This window comes from Vulpes lagopus, chromosome 5 (genome assembly GCF_018345385.1).
Source record: "Vulpes lagopus strain Blue_001 chromosome 5, ASM1834538v1, whole genome shotgun sequence".
Classification (NCBI taxonomy): domain Eukaryota; kingdom Metazoa; phylum Chordata; class Mammalia; order Carnivora; family Canidae; genus Vulpes; species Vulpes lagopus.
Window position 1 is genome coordinate 25,746,225 of NC_054828.1, and position 22,380 is coordinate 25,768,604.

Genomic DNA, 22,380 nt, shown 5'->3' on the forward strand with positions numbered 1-22,380 from the left:
AAAACAAAACAAAACAAAAAAAAACCAACAAAAACCCAGGTATTCACAATGAAGCCTGCCTCTTTCCTTGAAACCCTCTAAAATGTGAGAAGTGACAGGAAGCTTCAAAGTGATATTCAGCAGCAGCTTAAGGGAGAGTTGTGGAAATGTAAATTAACAAAGGATGCGACTGCTGCTCACCAGCCAATCACATGTCGGTTCCTTAATTAAGTGGTGTGCTGTTGTCATGGGGACACGTGGGAGCAGTGTCCCATAATTCCCACAGTCTTGGCACTCTGGGGGCCAGGGTGCCTTTCCCTTCCTCGCTCACAGCCACAAGGGATGTTCTGCTATTCTGACAGCTGGCACAACGGCCACAGCGCACATTTTAAGCAAATTCCAAACCACTGCTCCTACTGATTCAAGGATGAAGCTGTTGGAAGGAGTGCCATCAGTGGGAGGAGTACCATTAGAATTCCTCTGGAATGGCATTTAGTATTACAATAGGGCAGTGTTTCTCAAAGTCCATGACCCCTTTTCACCAAAACCCCAAGGTGCTTTTCCAATTGCACAATCCCAGCCCCACCCTCAGATCTCCTGAACTGGAATCTGCATTTTAACAAACTACCTCACCCAGTGTACTCTGCTCCAGGGCTGGCATCATGTTGGGTGCTCTACCTCTACGAGGTGCCTCTTAGGTTAGTTTCTTTAACTAGGTAGCTCAACCAGCTACCATTTGCTTAGGTATGTGGTTCATGAAACACTTATCTCATGAGGTTTAGGAAAACCTTTCAGATGAGTCAGGTTAGGCATGGTCTGGCTTTGGCTTTTCCCTTGTAGTCCAGATTTAGGGCCCCACTGGTGAAAGCTGACTTCTCTTCACTTCCAACCACTCAGGAACACTGAACCCTGTTTGGGTAGGTTCCCAGAGGGCCCCAACTTGGCCATGGAGTCCATCATCCAGGCATAAACCCTGAACAAGGCTTGAAAATCACATTGGCAGGACCAACATGCTTAGCATCTACTTGGAGCCTTCTGAATAAAAGCATGTATATTTATGCAAGCAACATACAACAGAGGATCGTCTTAGGGCGAAGGGAAGATCCCGGGTAGCCTCAGCATTAGGACTTGGGGCCATTATGTTGGCCAGTTCTAATGGAGACTCTGGGACTAATTTGGTGGGGAAATGGACTCATTGGGGGCTGCCCAAGCCTGGGCTGCCATCAACTCCCTGGTACCTTATCTTCCCCTGTTGGTTTCCCTTTGGTATAGTTCTCCTTTCTTCCTCTCTTTCTGCCATCCCTGTCAACACTTCCTTCCATTTTTTTCCGCATCTTTGTGGTTTTATGAAATGTTAGATCATCCAAAGTGATTTGTTCTGTGTTGAGGTTTGAAGTGTGGAGCAAACCAAACACAGGCCTGTGCTGGGCTTCCCAGTGGGGCTGGGTGCGGGGGCTCAGACTGCTGAATGTCGGGCATCAGGCTTGCATTCCCATTTTCCCCAGGTCAAAAGTGAAACTGAGGGTGTAGGTCTAGTTTAGAGGTGCAGCCAGGGCTCGGACCATTAGTTATCTGGGTAATTTCCGAGAGTAAGATTTTACTGCCTGGCTAATCCGCTTGATAATTCACCAATGTGGATTGCTAGCTCATCAAAAAATGGCCCTTTCCTGTGCATTAGGGTCAGAGGCAGCAAAAGATCTGCATACCAGACTCAAGAAAGCAGGCTCACAGCAGTAATGGAAAAAGGAGAATAAAGATGCAGAAACCAAGGTTATATGCATCTTCATGTCACAATGAACCCTGTTCGGCTGTGTGTAGGCTGAGCCTGTTCTTTATTAACTGTAAGTTGTTCCTTACAGTACAGAACTATTCCATCAGCCTGAAAATAAATAAATGAATAAAGTGCATTTCAGTGGGACTTAGTGCCCCGGCATAAACAAGTGTGGGAGTGTGTTCTTCTTGAACGGGAGATAACATTTATGAGCACAAAACGCATCTTGGGAACATGAAAATCTAAATGCAAATATGAAAAGCACATATTCTCACTCCTCCTCCCTCAGTGATTCTTATGCCCCCATGTGCACGTTTGCATGATAAAAGACACTGTCGCAATTATATGACAATTAAAGCTTACCATTGTTGTAAGAGCGAAAATTTCCTACAAATTTTATGTATTCATAAGTTGGAAATTCCTTTGGGTTCAAGCTGCCTCTGAGAAGATGGCAATAAAACTCTAAATCGTTGTCAGCTGGGCCGTTAAAGGAAAAAGAGAAAAGGAACGTGAATATAACATAGATTCTAGACTAAACAAGTTGTGTCTTTGTGTAACTCCTGGGCTTTCGTCTACACACGGCCAGGATATTTCTCTCATTACGACTGACTTTTGGATGTGATTTTATAACCTCTGCAGAACAGGGGGTTTCCCCCCATAGTTTATGTAGATATTGTGCATTCTGTACTTGGGCCCAATTAGTCTTAATTTGCTCACAGATGTCTGTGGTTGGTTATGTCGGCATTGATTAGTTCCGGTTGTTTTCATATGGTGTATTAAAATAAAGCTGCTCATATAGAGCTGCTCTCTTTAATTTAATCTTTTCACGTTGCTTTGAAGTAAAATCAGATGTACAACAGGACAAATTATTCATGGAAGATGAACCAAAGCCTGGACAAGTAAGTGCAAGGCACTCATACTACCTCCGTCAACATATGTGCTTCATTAAGGGACACACAGTTCAGCAGCCACCAAGGCTGGCCTTCCATCCAGGGTGCCAATTTTGAGGAAAACTTTACAATGCCATAAAAACTGCAAACGTATATAAATAACCAGATGACAGCCTCAGGAGAAGAGAATTTGGAGTTTTGACCTAATTATTCAGTTTTCAGTTGGTTACTTGGTTATCATACAAATCTGGCATTACAGTGTCCTCTAAAATAAGCAGACTGGGCACTGATTTTTGCATTGTTTGTTACCAAAAGACTGTCTCATGTCTAAAAAAATAAAAAAGAACTTCTTGTGTTACATGCAAAAACAAATTCTTATTCTTAAGCACTGTGCTTTCAAATTTTCCACAGAGAAGTTAAATGTCATACATATTCCAAACTCCAGTTTTAGCTTTAAATTTAAAATATACCTCTAAGGATCTTGGAAATATTCTGAGTCGCAAGGAAAATTGTTCTTAAAATTAGTCCTCCCTTCTTAATTCATTCTAACCTCCTTTCAAAAGTAAAATTCTTATATCTTGTAAAACCAGTAAAGTTAAACTTACATTTTAAGTATTCTGGGGAGGGGGAATCTGTCACAAGCATATGGGAAGAAAGCATTTTATACACTTCTGAATGTTCTTGTTCTGGAAGGAAATTTAACAAATTCTGATCCATGACATCTGACTGAAAAAGAAAATAAAGAACAAAGGTACATACTCAACGAGGATGAAAAACAAAAGCAAAAGCCCAAACTGAACATTGAAGACAATTTAGAACTGGTGTCTGATATGAAAAGTTGAAGATCCATTTTCCTGTGAAGACACTCAAATCTATCACTCTGTAATCCTGAATTATAATCTAAGATGTTTTACTTGCTTCAGTGCAAATGTGCTACAGTATTGCCGATGGGCCCCAGAAAGAAGTTTAAGAGTTAAGTCAGACAACCATGGTGAGAGTCCTAATGCCTCCCGGAGGACCCCCACCTGCCAACACCCCTGTGTTTGGGCCGGGACAGTGAGGGGCCCTAGTCAGGCCCACTTGTTCATGTGAAGGGCCCTGAGGAATGCAAAGGGTTCCTTTTCTGGCTGTTAGGCCAGCAAACACACACCTGTTTACTTCTTAGAATTCTCCCCAAAGGAGCTGTACTTTTTTTTCTGAGTGCCTGGGCACTGTGGATGCAAAATACAACACTGAATCTAGACACAGCACTGTCCAACAGAACTGTCTGTGATGATGGAAATGATCTATAATGTGCTCTGTCCCTTATAAAAGCCACCAGCCACATGGCTATGAGCATTGAAATGTGGTTCGTATGACTGAAGACTGACTTTTTAAAATTAAATTTATTTTTTATATTTTTATTTCTGAGAGAGAGAGAGAGCGAGAGAGAGCAAGCACATGCATGGCAGGAAGAGGGGCAGAGGGAGAGGGAGAGAGAATCCCAAGCAGGCTCCACACCTAGCTGGGAACCCAATGTGGGGCTTGATCTCATGACCCTGAGATTATGACCTGAGCTGAAACCAAGAGTCAGACGCTCAACTGACTGAGCCACCCAGGTGCCCCTGAAGACTGAATTTTGAATTGTATTTCATTTAAATTGTATTTTAATTGGAATTTAAAAAGCCACTTGTGGCTAGTGGCTCCCATATTCACCAGTGCAGTTGGGAGTTGACAGAGGAGAGAGAGAAAGATGGGGATATGTCTTACTTCCTCAGTCTCCCTCGATAACCTCATCTTTTCCCATATTTTTAAACACTCTTATGTGATCTTATACACTCTTAAAATTTATATATCCAGACAACTCTCTGTTGTGTGCCCCTTGGGGACCAGAGATTGATATACATTCCCAACATCATTCTTTTACATTCGTATCTCCTCCTTCCCTATGCTCCATGATCCCACCTACTATATTGCCAACTGGTCACTTGTCCATACCAGACACCCTGGTGGCATCCTCAGCTTCTCCCCCTCCTGCCCTCATCTTCACATCCAAACAATGTCCAAGTGCTGTGACACACCGCTCCCTCAAAGTCTCTCAGATCTTCTCGCTTCTCTTTATTTCCGTGGCCTCAACCTCCAGTCTGGAGCACCATCATCTCTTATCTGGGAAATGACTTGACCAAACAGGTCTTCCCTTGTCAACTTTTGTCCCTGTCCAACCTTGTAGCAGGACAGAAGGAGCCTTGTAGCAGGTCAGGTCACCATCTTGCTTAAAACTGTCTATTGGTGGAAGTGCCTGGCTGGCTCAGTCCATCGTGTATGTGACTCTCCATCTCCAGGGTCGTGAGCTCGAGCCCCATGTTGGGTGTAGATATTACTTCAAAAAAACAAAACTGTCTCTTGGCTGCCAAATGCTCCCAAGACAAAGCCTGAACCTCCAAATTCACTTCTGAGGCTCCATACTACCCACCCTCCAAACCTCCTCTTCTCTAGTTTGCCAGGTTTGCTTTTCCTTCCGGGCCTTCCCCTGGCTGCAGGACAATGCACACCTCTCTTCGTGTTCTGCTGACCCCTATATATACTTCAGGTCCCTGCTTTGAAGGCACTGCCTCTGAGAAAGCACCCACGAGTGTGGCTCTGAAGCCCCCTGCTGCACTGGTCCTGCCATCCTGTAACTGCTGGTGGAAGGCAGGTCTGCCCAGACGGGACTGCCTGTGTCACAGCAAGGGGAGACAGCCCCGGAGGTCAGGACCAAAAGCTCTGTCCCCTCTGGACTGTGCTTTACTTCAACCAAAAGAAGAGGAAGCTGTGAGGGTGGCATGAGCTTCTGGGCAAAGGGCACACAGCAATCACTCAACACTCAGTGTGATCAGGTGTTTAGGAACCATTCACAAAAGTTCTCAAACAGAAGTTCTTGTTCATTTACGCACAGCCTTCTTCACCCGTGTGCCTGCCATCATCGTGTGGTGCTTTGGCCTTTGAGAAAAATGCATCAACTAGCTGAAAGAAGGGGATGGCAAACACTGCAACAGGACTAAGAACAAGGCACCCCTAGAACACAGCATGGTGTACCGAATCCAAACACGAGGACAGAGAGGCTCCAGGGAATGAGTCCTACAGGGAGGGTCCTTGAGCAGGCTCTGAGGGGCAAGATGGTGGCTACAGGGCAGCCAGGGTACTCTAGGCAGGGTACTGTAGGCAGGGTAGTCTAGGCGGGGTACTGTAGGCAGGGTAGTCTAGGCGGGGTATTGTAGGCAGGGTTCTTTAGGGAGGGTACTGTAGGCAGGGTAGTCTAGGTGGGGTACTCTAGGCAGGGTAGTCTGGCGGGCTACTCTAGACAGACGCACAGAAGCATCACAGGGGAGGAAGGGAGCGATGGAGGCAGGTGCTGCAAAGGGCAATGAGGCGAGAACTCAGAAGGCCGCAGAGGAGCGAGTGCCTTGTCCTGTATGCCTGGGGTGGGGTCCGGGGCCAGGCCCGCTGGGGCCGGAGGGGTCGGGAGGGCAGGACTGTGCTTGTGCCTCCCGGCCTGACGAGGGCCGGAGCCCAGGGCACCACCAGGCTCCAGATGGTCGGTCTGCGCAGGCACCGTGCAGCGGGGAAGGGAGATGGGACGCGCACGGAGGCTCCAAACAGGTCACGGACAACACGGTCCTCCCGACGTCCACTGAGGGCCTCCGCCTTCACCCTGGGAAGAGGCCCACGGAACCAGACGAGCCCCCTCCCCCTTGCAGAAGGGGCCGCCACAGGAAGGACAGGAGGACGGAAAGGAGGGCCTCCCAGCTCCAGTGCACCCGGGCTTGACCTCTGCTGGCGAAGACTGTGCCAAGCCCTCACTGGCCTGTGCTAGCATTTTCTCCTTCGGGCTCTCTCCAAGCTCCTTCTGATGTTCTTGGTTTTATTTTAAGCTCATTCCCTTTAGTTGTTTAGCTGATGACTAATGCTCACAGATGACAGTCGCCCTTCTTCTTAAAGACACTGCAGATACAAGAGAAGGATGACTAAGGCACTCCATGGCCTCTTCCCGGGGAGTCAGTTGGAAGCCCCCGTCCCCTGACGTGAGTAGAGCAGAGAGCAGGGTGACGGGGCGGCCCGGGCTCTGGGTTCTGCACCACATAAAGGAGCCCGGATAGAGGCTGGTTGGGGTGGGGGGTGGGGGCGGGTGAGGATTATGAGTTACCGCCCGGCAAGGGCTCAGAGCCGTGCTTGGCACCCACAAGCTCTCCCTATGTGTTCCCTATTATATTACTATTATGCCATTTCCATGTGTCGACAACCAACACAAACAATGATAGTTTGGAAATGTAAACCCTGTGCTTCCAGAGGAGTAAATTACATCTGCAACCGAACGGTCCCTTGAATGAGCTGCGCTCTGTTTATTAAAATGACAGCAATTAGAGAGACAGGGGGGCGGGTGTGCCATCCACAGCCGTCTCCCCGGCTGAACCTCAGGGTCGGGAACATCATCTACCTGTTGGAGACAGACGCTCCTCCGCCCCAACTTACTGATGTGTCCTTGCTTGCTTTCTCAAGACTCTTTACCAAGGATACTTCCACTGTGAAGGCCTGTCCTAGTTCCAAACCGCACATCTCCCCTGTTTCTTCTTGCGCCCCTGGGGACCCCGGGGATGATCTGGAAGTGCCTTGGGACACAGCAAGGCATTGTCCTGTCTCCCGAGGAGCCAGCAGCACCCGTTCAGTGGTACCCAGCAAAGTTAAGTGAGCCTCCACAGGAGCACACAGAAGCCGCCCGGCTGAGCTGGAAGTAGGCTGAGGGGGACACTCTGTCGGTAACACCCCGAAAGGGCCCTGGCAGTTCTGGCTGGAGCTGCGTTGGCCACAGTGAGAAGTCCTGGAGAAGCGTCAGACCGAGAAGAGGCAGGAGTGGGCTCGGGGGAGCAGTCAGGGCCTCGGTGTCCCTACAGGGACAGGAAGTCGGAGGCGTACCCGATATGCTTTAATGCAATTTAGATTCAGAATCAAACTGATGGCCCGACACTAATGCTTTCAGAAGACAGTACAGGGAGTGCCTTTGACCTCGAAGTAGTGAAGAATTGGTTAGGAATATCAAAAGTGCCAACTCTAAAGAGTCTCTGTTCATGAGAAGAACCTAGAGAGGGAGAGGTGAGCCACAAAATGAGAGAATATATTTGTAACGCATAAATCATGGTGTAGGTTCCAAAATTAAGACTCAGTATTAAATGCTGCCTTGTCACCCAGCAAAATCGGGACGGCCTCAACGGGCCCAACTGACAGTTCTCCTTCATACTCTGCCCCCGTGGATGAGGTCCCTTAGCTGAAGAATCCCTTATGGAGGGCGACGGGCACATTTCCTGCTCATCCCTGAGTAGTGGGTTTAGCTCCCTGCCAGCCTGCAGAATTATCCAAATAAGCCAATCTCACCCCTGTGGGGAGCAGGGGGATCCCCACCCTCTTGTTACTATGAAGCCTGTTTCTCACAGCCCCTGCTGGTTCACTCTGTTCCAGGGTGCAGCCCCGGGTGGCCCTGCATCCTCGTCTGCCAGGCTGTCGAGCTCATGTGTCTGGTGTTGGGTGCTGTGCCTTTAGCTGAACCTGTATCCCCAAGGCAGAGTGAATGAGCAGGAGGCAATTCAAATAGTACCCGACAGAGGACTAGGGTCAAGAACGTGGGAAGAATGCCTACAAGTTACAAGAAACAAGCCAGACAGTCCAGTAGTAAATGGCAAAATACCCGAACAAGCCCTGTGTTCACAAAAGAGGAAATCCAAATGGCTAACAAGCTTAGGCAAAGACGCTCAATCGCATTAGCAATTGGGAGAAAAGCAAGTTAACACTCTGCGCGGTGCCTTCACGCACTAAACTGACCAACACGAAGAGGCCTGGCAATCCTCATTCTGTGACATGAAGCGCCTGGAACTCTCAGCTCGGTTGGTGGAGGGTTAACTGGTGCAACCACTGTGAACAACCTGGTGTCACCTGGTGCCCGTGAGGCGGGACCTACTCTACAATCTGGCCGTTCTACAGAGTTCTCTTTGGGATGCTTGCGAAATGTTCATCAGGAAACACATGCAGCACATCCACAAAAGCCCGTTCCAAGAGTTCCAATCTAGAACGGATGCAGAAATTTTAGCACATCCCCCCAGTGGAACATGAGGCAGCAGTGAAATCAACCTGTGATAGTCACTGCTAACAGTGTGAGATGGATGGATCTTACAATGTCGAGCAAAAGGAGTCCATTTCCTAAATGACTCTATTTTCGTTAGTTTACCAGAAGGGAATACTAAATTATAGGGCTGAGCAACGAATCAAACGTTGGTAGAACTACAAAGGAAAACAAGGACGCAATGATCTCAAAAGCCAGGAAAACGGTCCTCTCTGGCTGGAAGGTGGGGTGTGATGGGAAAAGAACAGACAGGAGCGTCTACAGTCCTGGCCGTGTTCTGTTTCTTCACCTCCGTGAGAGCCAGCTGTACGTTTGTGCTCAGTTTATTATTAATTTAAACACTGTATGTATGCTTTTTATACACTTTTATATGCATGCTTTATAAAAATCAAAAGGCATATTAAAATAAAAAGGAAATCTAACTGGTGACCCAGACCCCTTTAACCTGTGGCCAACTCCAAGCTGCATGCAGCCACACCCCTCCTAGGCCGTGCGACCCTCAGCTCGGCCCCCACCCAGAGCCACCTCTGACCAGATGCCCCAGGTCAGGTGGGCTCTTCTGGCAGGTGAGGGCAGAGTGGGGAAGGAAGGGCAGAGCGGCGTTTCTGGAAGGTGTTTCGTGGACTTGCTGCTGTGTTGTGTCGCCTCTATCTTTCCTTTCTGGTGACCTCCTCTCCCTGCTGTGACCCTTGCCATGGGGACTTGGCCCTTTATTCCACTTTCATCTTGCACTGCTTGCTGGAGCTTTCGCTGGGAGAACCAGCATTCCCTGGAAGTATTTTTTTGGTCTGTAGATTTCTCTATCTTTATAATCACTTGCGCCTTAGATTATTTTCCTTTGGGGAAATGGTCCTGTCCATGCCCATATTCCTCACTTTTGAGGCACTTTCCACTCCTGCCAAGCTGTTTGCAATTGCTCTCGAGGTAGCAGCTCCATTTATGAACTCAGCCACTCATTCAGTAAACACTTGGGCACATTGAGTCTCTACTCAGGGCCAGAGGTAGGACTTCTACTTGGGTACAGGCGCAGTATATTAAGCAAACCCTGCAACCATTAACAAATTAAAACAGTGATCTGGGAAGTTAGATTCTTTAGAAACTCAAACAAAAGTCCAAAAAGGAAATACAGCTTATGCCTACTTTGGGTCTCTCATTTGGTTCTGCCTCAGCCATATTTTTTCCCAAGTCCCTTGGAAGCATGTGACTTAGTCCCTTAGATCTTTTCTGGAAGGTTTTCATCCCAGAAGCTCCCTTTAGCCCTTGGTTTTCCATCTGCATGCTCATCCGCTACACCCACATTTCTTCTTTGGCTGCCTGTGTTAATTCCAGACACCGAAATGTGCTGGTGTCACCACCACAGGAAAGCTTTGACTTTGTCTTAAAATCATTTCCTGCTTTGAGCTATTTTCTTTTTTCTATCAAATTGGTAAAGAAACTTCTAGAATATTTCATCAGAAAGTTGCTGTACAAAAATGTATCATGTGAGCTTTTGCCATGTCTGAGTTTCTAGTAGGTGGAAGGAAACAGAGAGACAGTAAGACTGACAATCTCAAAAAAAGAAAGGAATTCTTGCCGCTTTTTATCTCCCAACCTTCCTAATCAATGATGGGCCTCCAGTCCCAGGCCACTCAAGGGGCAGTGGGACCCAACCCCTGGCAGGCCAGCCTATGATACCAACAGGGGGAACCGCTGCTGGGGCCCATAGCCTCCTGCCCTCTGCCCATACTGCATCTCCATTGGACGTGCCTTCCTTCAATGGCCATCTATCCCAAGAAGACTGATCACTACCTTTCAGTTCTCCATCTTCTCTTCCTAAGAATTATAATTCTCCAGCATAAGGACAGCAAATATGATACTCTTCTAGTTCTGTGCCAGGTACTATTCTAAGTACTTTACACACATGAACTCATGTAAGGGACCCTTCATGGTGCTTGGTACATTGTAAGTGCTCAATAAATGTTGAGCTATTTTCCTATTAGTCTCTAATGGTTTGACAGGTGAAATCTCTGAACAAAATTGCAAACCCTTAAGGAAGAATAATCTCACATGGGACTTTTATTTTTTATTTTTATTTTTTATTTTTTTTCACATGGGACTTTTAAATGGCTACATCATCCATGGACAAGTCCTGGGCTCATGCTGAGTAATAAATAAGTTCAAATACAAGTGAATTAAACCAAGAGGAGAATTCCCGAACAGCAACCTAAATCCTTGGCATCAGGAAGACACCAGAGCAGAGTGGTAAGAAGCTTGGGCTCTGCAAGCAGTTGCACCTGGTTTAAGCCCTGCTCTGCCCCTCACTGGCTAGGCCACCTTGGGTCTCCTCCTTTGTAAAGTAGAGGTGATAGAGGTATTAACCTCTAATAGGTTAACCCCTCTCCTCTGCTCAACCAGCTGGTTACTGATGGATACCAGGGAAGTTTCCATCCTTAATCGCCCTTGCCTATATATATGAGAGCAAAGATGCCAGTGAATACTAAGCAAGAAAGGAAGAGAAGGTGGTGCTCTTGGTAAAAACCAGATAATATGAGGTAGAAGTAAGCAGAAGTTGAATTTGGGGATTGTCCATCCTGGGCTCACCTCCACTGGGGAGCTTAAAGGCTGACTCTATGTGTGTCTAGGTGTGGGTTTACATAAAGGCACTCAGGACTCACATGGGTCTAGCACTGATAAGCTAGAGGCAGGATAATTTCTGATCCTTCCAGAGTTAGAAAATAATTCATAAAGGTGGTCCTAAATTGCTCTGTAATTTGAAATCAGAATTCCCAACTCACTTTCTAAGTCCCCTCTGCCATGTATAGCAACTGGGTCACCAGATAATTACAAGAGCATAAAGCAGAACAGTGTAAATCCTGTTTACTCAAACAGCTCTGGGCTCTTCTTGCATCTCATTCCCAGGTCATTAATGAGGCTCCGTGTCATTGCTTTCAATCAGCGCCTGTCGTGGCCCAGTCCTGTCCATTCAAGACAAAACACAAACTCCTCCAAAGAAGTACCCCATCACCTTTTCCTTCCTTACCCACCTCAAGTCAGCCCAAGAAAGCCAGGCTGATTCGATGGGGTCACTTCTGTGTTCCTTGTATCAGCCTCATCACTATTCTGGCCTCAAAAAAACCGAGGCAAAACCGGGGCTCCCTGCCTCCTTGGGGCTGAGAACAAGCCTCTCTGACAGCTTCAGGAGGAGACAGAATGTCCCAAATCTAATGCACCTTGGAGATAGTGCAGGGAGTGGGCTGAAAACAAAGGTTGGATAGGTAACGGGGGTAACGCAAAGGCATCTGCCTAGCAAGGTAAAGACTGCTTTTCTGGGCTACACCACACAGTGACCAGCAAAGGAAAATTGTGGACAGTGGCTCTGATCTCTACACAGCATGATCTGCAGAAACGATGCAATGGGGAGTAGCTTCTGGGGAAAAGCATACCCCAGGACAATGTGGAGTCCTGGGCCAATAGCAAACTGGGCTCATCACCCCAAGGAAGGCCAGCTGCTCATGGAGCAAGGCCATGCTGCTCCCCAGCAGGTGTGGCTACAGAGAGGAGGCCATGGTCCTCCTGCATCTTCCAGGCCCAGGATTTCCTTCGTACAGGAACCAGGAATAAGGTTGCCCTTCCTATTACATCCGCCAGCTACCTATCCACCGATGTGCTGGGAGTGGGGAGTGGAGGGGCTAAGTGGTTTGGTGGGGCTTCTGGGGAGGACAGAGGAGAGAGAGAGAGAGAGAGAGAGAGAGAGAGGAGGTTTAATCCCCATCTGGATGCTCCTGGTAGAGCTGTCATTCAAGGTCACGCTCTGTAGGAATAAATAATAGTGTGCCATGAAATGGAAGGCTGGCCAAACCCCTTTGAGGGACCTCCAGAGGTGGACTCCCCACCTTCCTTCAGCAGCCAGGTACTGCTCAGTGAGCCAGTTCCTCCTGACTGGGGGTGACCAGGGTGCCAACAAGGCTTATGCAGAGAGGAGGAAGTGTGGGAGGGAGGAGGAGAGGCAGAGAGGAGGACGATAGGGAAAGAAGGAGGAAGAAGGGGAGGGAGGAGCATCTAGGAGGCCCTTTGTCAAGTAGCACCCACCCCGCCTCTGAGCCTCTACCTGTCTCCCCTGGGACGGCAGAGCTTGTCCTCCTGCCCACAACCTCTTCATTCCTCAAGGTCTCCCTGGTCTATCCACATTTCCCCAGAGCATTTCAACTCTCCTCTGCACCCCCACACCCCTATCACCCCTGGCACAGATCCTTTATTACAATTAAGTGTCACCACCTACTTGCAATCTCAGACATGTCCCCAGGGATTCCCAAATCACATCCCATCTTCAGCCACTTGCTGCACATTCCTCCACCGGCTCTCGGCTGACCCAGGAGGCTGGCTTTTCCCTTTGCAGGATATCCATCCACCTCTTTATAGGCTCTACAATCTACTAACTGTGCCAGGACTCTCTCGCCAGCTTCTAGGGCACAGAGGGTAAGGACCTGCACCCACGTCCCCCTGTCGGGTCTAGGCATGTCGAGATCTTGGTGCCTTGCTTGTTCCAGAACAGCGTATTCCTGCACCTGCCCTTCCTCTAGAAGGCTTGGGGACCCTGGCCTCGGCCTTGTGGAGGACACTCCTGCACCCTTCTTACACACCGACCCCCTCAGACCTACACCCCCCCTGATCTGGGATCTGAGTGGTTCTCAAGATGAGATGGTGATGCTCACTGGCAAAGGCCAGCAGAAGCAGAGACTTACCGGTAAATGCCCAAGGAGAGGCGTGATACTGTCAGAAACATAGAGGATGCTGCCGTCGGTCGTCACTGCGATGATGAAGCCGTCCAGGGCCTGCAGAGAATCCAACAGTGGAAGGCTCCTTAGTGGTGCCTTTATGGAGGAGGGTATCACTGAAGCAAAGGATCCCCTCTTATGACACTGACTTTATTTTGTAATTCTTAGAATATTTCCATGGAGAACCTCACTGCACTTTTCGACTTTGCACACAGGACGGTTTCGTACACAGAATTTGTGTTGCCCAGGCAGAGTGCTTCCCTCGAAGCACTAAAGGGCTCCCTGGAAAATCTGACCTCTTGGTATCCTGAAACTCAATCTAGCCATGGAAATGACCTAAGTAGTTTTAATGATAAGCATCCCATTGGGCTGAATCAGAAATATCACAATTCCCATCAAAAAGATGTCAGTGATATTTTATGCTTCCCATCCCCTGGCCCCCAATATCACTTTGAGTACAGCAGTAAACATTTATCAGAAGATACAGAACCTAACAGGTCCATTAACAACAGTCAGTCAGGGTCGGCCTCTGCCTACCCTCATCGCCACAGGAGGAAGACCTCCTGAAGGAGCTGTTTTGTAAACACATTCATGTTACTTACTGAAGGTCTACTGTGAGGCACGTTGCTCTAGGTGCTTCTTTTTTTTTTTTTAATTTTTATTTATTTATTTATTTATTTATTTATTTATTTATTTATTTATTTTTTATTAGAGTTCAATTTGCCAACATATAGCATAACACCCAGCGCTCATCCCATCAAGTGCCCCCCTCAGTGCCCGTCACCCAGTCACCCTCACCCCCTGCCCACCTCCCTTCCACCACCCCTTGTTCATTTCCCAGAGTTAGGAGTCTCTCATGTTCTGTCTCCCTTTCTGATATTTCCCACTCATTTTTTCTCCTTTCTCCTTTATTCCCTTTCACTATTTTCCTTATTCCCCAAATGAATGAGACCATATAATGTTTGTCCTTCTCCGATTGACTTATTTCATTCAGCATAATACCCTCCAGTTCCATCCACATCGAAGCAAATGGTGGGTATTTGTCATTTCTAATGGCTGAGTAATATTTCTAGGTGCTTCTGACAGAAAAGAAAGGATGTAGGCTGTCCCTGTTTTCTCACACTTTCACTGGTTTGTTTTTAGATTCCTTATTGGTTGCTCACGATGCTTCCATAAGACACATTTGAAAGCCGATTTCTAAAATTCAGATGATGCAATTCAGCCCTGAATGAGGTCATCCTGGCAACAGGCTGTACGGGTCCTTGCAATAGATGGCAAAGATGAAAACAAGCCCAACCCACTGGAACAGGAATCTCCGAGGGAGTAATATGCTCAGGTGGACAGTTACTGTAAACCTATTACTCTTACTGTATGTATCTTTGAAATATCATCTTCAAATGTGAGAATATTTCTGCTTTAAGGAAAAAAAAAGCCGCACTGAAATAAGTGCTTAGAAACGTTTTGTATGCACTCAGCTAGATCCTCCCAGGTTGTTACCGGAGGTCTGCACGGCCAAAGGGGCACTAATTCTTTCAGTTAGGAGGGTGCAGCTAAGTGCATTGCAACAGGAACCGGAAACGGTCCATTGATTGCACAGGAAGAGCACAGAGCCAGAATGGGAGGAGCTCTCTTTACCAGGAAAACGAACACTAGGGTCATTTATTATTTTATGCTTACCTATTGCAGCATTTAAAGCATATTAAAGCATATTTCTTAAGTGTACCTCACCCTTTTGGGTTACATCAGTGGTTTTCAACTGGGGGTAGTTTTGCACCCTCCTACCCCATCAGGGGACACCTAATGATGCCAGCAGACTTTTTGGTGGTCGCTACTGGGGTGGGTGCTGTTGGCATCTAGTGGGTGTAGAATGCTTTGAAGCATCCTACAATGCACAGGACACCCCCCTATAAAGAATGATGAGGTCCGAGGTGTCAATAGGGCTGAGGTTGAGAACTCTTGAATGAGATTTATAGATTATGATGAACACAGAGGTACATCTTGGTACCTTTTGTTTCTTTCCCTAATTTTTTTTCTCCGTCACATTTGTGGCACTCCTGGAGGTGAATTTTAAGAGCTGTGTGTGTGTGTGTGTGTTTGGGGATGTCAGCTGGACCTCTGGAAAAACCAGGACAGAACACTGGGGAAAAGGAAGGAGTATAAATGATCTTTTTGCTCAGTGAGCCCCTCTTGGATTTGTAAAGCATGTGGGTGTCAAAGAGCTGAAGGTATTTATAGATGGAAGATAACTTTCATCAGCTTATCGGCGTTTCCCATTAAATGCAGGAGAGCGGCGCTGAGTCACTGCTCAGAGCACACTTGCTGGGGTTTTAGAGGGTCCCATCAGCACCATCTGAGGGACTCAATGCAAAGTCTCTAAGTGACGGCAGCTTTGGGGACACCAAAAATGTCATAACAGCCCCAATCTTATACCCACCACACACGAGAAAGAAATGAAAACAGGCCTTTCTGCCAATTCCTGATGCTGATGCTTCTTGTGCTGCTGAGGAACAACCTTTGGGCTAAGAGAAAGGATGGCTGTAGCTTTCTGGAATATACTTCAGAAGAAATGCTACAAGCTTCCTAACGGCCAGTCAACGAGAGCTTCCCCCTTGTCTGAGCAAACTTGTTCAGAGGTTCGTAGCCATCATCTCTGCCCGCTGGCCCTGTACCTGCCTGGCCGGTCTGCAGCCAAGTCATTTCTGTTCTTTCAAACCCCAAGACCGTGTGTGTCCTCCTGGACTCTGGGCTGGGGACTTTCTGAGAGAAGAGAGAAGGAGGAGGGATTCACATGCAGAGGGCACCAGTGGTTCAGCACCCAGGGGCCTGATGGGTTCTTGTCCTGGTTTAAAAAGAGAACCTCATGGTTGCCAAGACATGGCCTCTGAATTCCTCACAGTCCCTGAAATGGCTCTGGAAAGGGAGAGAGAGGCTGCAGAGCTGGAAAACGAAACACACAAGTAAGAAGTTGCCTTGTGGCAAATGATGACAACATCATCCTGTGGGGGCCTTGAAGGGCCCGGGCCATCTGGGAGAAGATACTGGAGGTGCAGTTAGTTACTCATCACCAGGGCTGTGTCTACTGAAGAGCAACAGGTTGGAACAGAAGCTTGAAACAGATAAATCAGAAGTACTCGTCGTTGGGTTTTCCAGGCTCCTCAAAGCTGCAATTTGCCCAGAAGGCCTGCTGTTGTACAGGCTTAATTTCAGGCTTAATTCACTCATTGGGCATGATTCCTTCAGATTCACTTCAAGGAGTCTATACTGGGAGCAGGGGAAAGTGCACAAAGAATACACAGAGAAATCTAAACTCTTCTTTTTCTAGAAATTCCAGTCTCCCAAATCTCAGGCCTGCCTTTCAGCCCAAACATGTATCCATTTTTAACTTTATAAAAGTCTTGTTTCCTCAAACATTTTTGATATCTTGAAACTCAGTAGGGGGAATAAAAAAGAAGGATGTGCTACAGGCTTTTAAAAAGAGGCTGGATGCTATAGGGTTATGCGTTTTAACTACTGTCCCTAAGAATTAAAAGATAAAATGGTTTATGTAAAGTAGCATAATGATGCATTAATTCAACATTATATTTCACAAGCTGGTCTAAATTTAACATACTTAAAATGCATTGCTTCTGGAGAAAGTTCTGTATTTTCTTTAAATATAGTTCACATGTAGATTTAAGTATCTTTCATTTTATGCAAATGTTCATTAATGCGCTTATATTTCATAATATTTGGACATCTTCATTCTGGCATTTTCTTACTCCAGTACTTTCTGTTTTCTGCATAGTTAATGTATGTAAATTAAAGTTTACATCAGTCTTATACAGGCACCTAAGATGAGTATAGAAAGAAGCCACTCTCCAAAAACCCTGCCAGGAACCACTGACAAGCAGCCAGCGTCTAACTTCCTTTCACTGAACTCATTTGTCCCAGTTTCCTCTTCTAAGTCAAGGGCCCAGACGTGCCACATCTGGAACCTTCTCTCCCTCCACTCTTATGTCCATACACTCGCAGCCTAATCCCCAGTTGTGAAGTCAGAGCACACCGCCACATGATTTTGCAGAGACTCACCCTCATCCGTACAGATGGGTTTCGCCCAAATGTAAACACAGGACACCGAAGAAGGCCACTGGCCCATCTCGGCCAGATTTCCACAAATAGAGCCCCACAGATGGGTGTGGGCACCTAACTTTCTAGAGGAAGAAACGTGAGCATCTTTCCCAGCCCAGAAAGGGCGTGTGCTGGGCGGGGAGGCACAGGGTCACTTACGGTAGACACCCACATGCTATGTTGATATAATAGGAGCTCGAGTTAAAAGCCTAACTTTAAAAGAAGGCTTTTGTTTTCAACATGTGTTCTACTAAGGGGAAACACAGAGTCATATAATCATTGCATTCTAAAGAGGAGACTCTGAGCCAAAAAGGCAGTGCAGAGACTTAATTTTTCCTCCCTCCTTCCCCTCCTTCTACCTACCTGCACCTGTCCCTCCCAGGTGCCCCACTGGGTGTCCTCTAGTTGGGAGACCAAGAATGGGCTCGCCCTGGTGTCATGACAGCCACAGCACACACTCCCATTCGGTTTGGGGATTCTTGCTTATATTGCCAAATTCAGTAGCCAAAAAATAAGCAACAGCATGCAGAGCTTCAAGGGGTGTCTGTTTCAAGACCTCTTTCCAGGGTTGAGAAAAGTTGTTTACTCGGGGCACAGGGTCTTATCTTATCTGGAACAAGCAGCCACATTTTGATTTGCAACCAATTAAGCTAATCTGAAAGTGCATTTCACCTCCAACATCAGCTGGGTGAATTCTTCATTACTGAGGAATGAAGGCTTCCAGTCCTGTTGAATATCACAGATTTCCGTTTGCGCTGAGACTTCTACAAAAAAACAAACAAACAAACAAAAAAAAACGTAAATAAACTTTTATACTCAAAAGCACCTTGGACTTCGAATTCACAAACGAAAAAGAACACAAATGAAGCACATGTATTTCTATGTAATTTTGTGTAAACTCCTGTGTTGTTTAAAGAAGCCAGTATAAGGAAATATGTTACCCTGATTTCTAAGGACTAGGAACTTTGGATGTAATGGGCTTAAAGGCGTCTCTGGATGTTTCCACACCCTTTTAATGAGGCTTCAGGAGAAGAGTGCTCCACCCTCTGTGTGGCCGTAGTGCCTGCCAGTAGCAGGTGGCACAATGCCCTTGAATTTCTACGCCTCCAAGCCCACCATCGGCAGTTGCCATCTAGCAAGGCAATGGGAACAAAGACCCGGATGGTAGGACACAGTCCTAAGCTGCCTCTTCTTGGTCAAGGCAAAGCAAAACACTTAAGAGATCCGGGATTTTCAAAATTCCAGACACATCTTCGGCTTGTAGTAAATAACGGACTGTGTCTATGCAGAATGTAAACTATTTTTCAGTATTTCCAGGTACTGATGTACAATGTGTTAGACAAATAACATGTTACTTAGTTGCTTTTAAAGTCAGAATTTATTCTTCCCAAGACTTTTCTGGATTGGTCTATAGTTAGCTTGTTTCTGTAACTACCTTGTACAAAAGATGTTATTCATGTTCGTAAATTCAATACACAGGACTGTTGTTGGAATACACAGGACTCCTTAAATACGCTAGTTCTTTCACATTTTTGAAAGTGTATTTTGTATTATTACTAAAGTGTCTCTGATAAGATTCTTACAGATAGCTCAAATGCTGTGTCGGATATTTTTTTTTCCTTCAGCTTATCCTCCATCTTAACCAGCTTTTTGCTCCACTGGATCTAGTGAGAGGTTTCTTTAGGGATTATCTTCTTGGTGCTACTGGGATGGTTTCTTCCTCCCAGATTCTGAAAGAACAAGATGTTCCTGCCACTGTGGCCAGAGGCTGTACAAGGTGAAATGCATCCTGGGAAGCAGAGGCAGGGTGCTATACACAATTCTGGGCCAGCGCTGATTCTGGGGTGCCAGCTGAGGCAAGAGAGGGTGAAACTCTCATTTCCTCAAATGGTTGCTGCAGTCTGATCACTTAGAAAAGAGATCTAGCAAGACCATGTTAATAAATTAATGCCATAAATCTTCTCCCCCTTCCCCCAACACACAAACTCATGTGTACTGTTCTTTTGATCATTAGGATCAAGCTGTAGATGAGTTGTCCAGGAGAAGAGTCTCCTCACAGTCCAAAGTTGATTTAGATAGTGGTCCATTCAACTTAACAGTAAAGGAAAATAAAAGGCCCATTTCTTTTCTGTAAGTAACTTTTAGATCATTTAGTATGACTTAGATTCTTTATAAACACCAGCATAATGATATTGAGAGCAGCCATTTCATTCATTTTGTATTTCAACAATTTGATAGTAGTCCTTGTAAGTGAAGGCTCACTTCACAGCACATTAATATCTAATATATATATATTAGATAAAATGTCTTAAGTAAAAAAATGTTCAACTGGGAAATAAAGTTTAGTGTTATAATCATGTCTCCACTGGCATTTGATGTGACTAATATCACAAGCGACAGGTGATAGGGCAGGATCAGCAAAGAGATGTGGTGAAGTAGTTTCTAACTAGTAAGGGAAGTGAAACCACCTAGAAGCATTTTTTTTTGAAGGAAAACATTACAATTAACAGCTGAACTCCAAAATTCTACTGTAGTGTAAGTTGCAGTTGTGCCCTAGAGTGCTCACCTCCCAATCATTCCTGGTGTTTGTGAACAAGGAGGAGTATGTCTTTGGGCTATATGTGGTCAAAGGAAAGTCTGGAAAATGGGGCAGAAACTCTCTACCAAGCTGGGTCACCCTGTCCAACAGATACTTCGCTTTGTATTGCAGCTTCTCCACATGACCCCATCCCCTATCCACTAAGGCAGACAGACTGAAGGGGCATGAATGCTGCTGGCAAAAAATCACATTAAATCCATTTGAGATTCACACAAGAAGAAGAAAGCTTGCAGGTCAGCCTGGCCCTGTAGAAGTAACATTTAAATGGGTGTGGATAAGAATGTACAATACACCTTGTTATTTACATAATTTAGGGATTTCTTTCTTATAACAGATACTGATGACATAGAATTTATCTATAAAGGACCATGGTCAGGTTCTCATTTTGATTTGGATTACTTCAAAAAGAATAGGTATGCATTCCAAGGTCAAGGTTTATCTCCCAAGCTGGGAAAATGGGGATGCTTGAGAGATTATTGAGGAAAGAGTTATTATAAATAATTACAATGCCTATCCGGAACTAATCATCTTTTCTTATCATGTGGTCTTCCTGTATCATGAAGGCAGAAAACATGTCTAAATTCACAGTTCTTAACCCTGGCTGCACACTGGAATCATCTGGAGAGCTTTAAAAATAAGACGCTTGTACCTCTCCCAGTAGTGTGCCAGTAAAAGGCTCTCCATCTCTACCAAAAACAAAACAAAACAAAAGCACCTTGATTTATAGTGCTTTCCCATTTCTATGGTGGGAAATACTCCCACAGTGGCTGATTGTAAGCTGTCATCTGGCTTGCAAAACTCCTGAAAATTTAACAATCATCTTTTGCAAGCCAAGATGAGCCAGCTCCAGCTCACCACTGGGGTTCCACCCCTAGGTATTCTGATTTATTGGTCTCTGAGGTGTGACCCAGTTATATGTATTTAAAAGCTCCTCAGGTGATTCTAATGGGCAGCCAAGGTTGAGAACCAGTAGTCTAAATGGCTACACTAATGGGCAGCTAGAGCACAAACATCCATAAGAGCCCCATGAATTGTGCCTTGTGGAAAACCAGTATGGTATAGTATTAAAACTTGGGATCTGGAGGCAAACTGCCTCATATAGATTCACCACCCTGGCTGTGTGACTCGGGTGAGTGGCCTAATATCTCCGTGCCTTGGTTGTCTCATTTGTGAAATGAAACTAAGGGGAGCTGCTATGCAGCTCACATGTGTTATTATACAAGAGTCCTTAGAACAATGCCTCCCTGGCTCATGGTGAGCCCTGAATAATAATGCTGTTCTCTGCCCTACTGTGGATGCCTATGGAGTTCATGTCCATTTGGATTATAACTAAAGTTACATATTTTTTAAAAAATTTAATCCAAATTTTGGTATTTCTCCATAAAATCTGCCACGAATTTTCTGCTTTCTTTGGGATATAAAATCACAGAGGGAAAAAAAATAAAAAATAAAAAAATAAAATAAAATAAAATAAAATCACAGAGGGTGAGTGATATCCAGAGGTGATCAGGCTTGGGTTTAAGGGAGCTGTGCAAAGTAGGCCTTAGTCTTATAAAAAAAAAAAAAAAAAAAAAAAAGGTGAGATGGAGACAGGCGCTCCTGGTGTTAGGAGGCTGCATTTCTGCTGAGTGATCCTTTCCAGGTCCCAATTTGACAATTCTGTAATTCTGCAGCGGACAGAGCCCAGCATAAATGTCACACTGATGAACCTGATCCCAGCTGTCCTATTTAACAGCTGTCCTGCTTCTCAGTGGCACTGACCTAGTTTGAGTAATTTGTACAAAATATCTTGGTAATCGAACCAACCTGCTATTTCACTTAGCTAAATCATTATTTAGGAAATATAATCATTCTGATTAAATTATTGTGGCAATTGAATACTGCTGCAACACTTTACTCCAATCTTGCTTGATTGTTCTTCCCTGACTTTTAACAAAAGCAATTAACATATTCTTTACACTCCTCTGGACAGCTTTGGGAAAAAAAGGAGGATATATCATTACTGTCATCTTTTTAATAGGTATATACAATTATTAAAGAAATAATAAAAGAATAACAAGAATAATGAAACTTTCTAATGTCCTAGCTGTGCCCTCTTCCATGAAATCATCTTGTCTAGGAAAACGTTCTGTGAAAGAGAAGCATCACTGTAA

The 22,380-nt window shown here is 45.7% G+C and overlaps 1 protein-coding gene across 2 annotated transcripts in view; it reads right to left on the minus strand.

Annotated features, from left to right (window-relative positions):
- Window positions 1–22,380, minus strand: part of NPAS2 (neuronal PAS domain protein 2) — a 158,469-nt gene that overhangs the window by 39,340 nt on the left and 96,749 nt on the right. For both annotated transcript variants that reach the window (XM_041756923.1, XM_041756924.1), the window contains exons 4-7: window positions 18,301–18,392; window positions 13,489–13,578; window positions 3,246–3,366; window positions 2,114–2,227 (exon numbers count right to left, since the gene is read on the minus strand). In XM_041756923.1, the coding sequence (XP_041612857.1) occupies window positions 2,114–2,227; window positions 3,246–3,366; window positions 13,489–13,578; window positions 18,301–18,392 (417 nt within the window). The remainder of the gene's footprint in view (window positions 1–2,113; window positions 2,228–3,245; window positions 3,367–13,488; window positions 13,579–18,300; window positions 18,393–22,380) is intronic.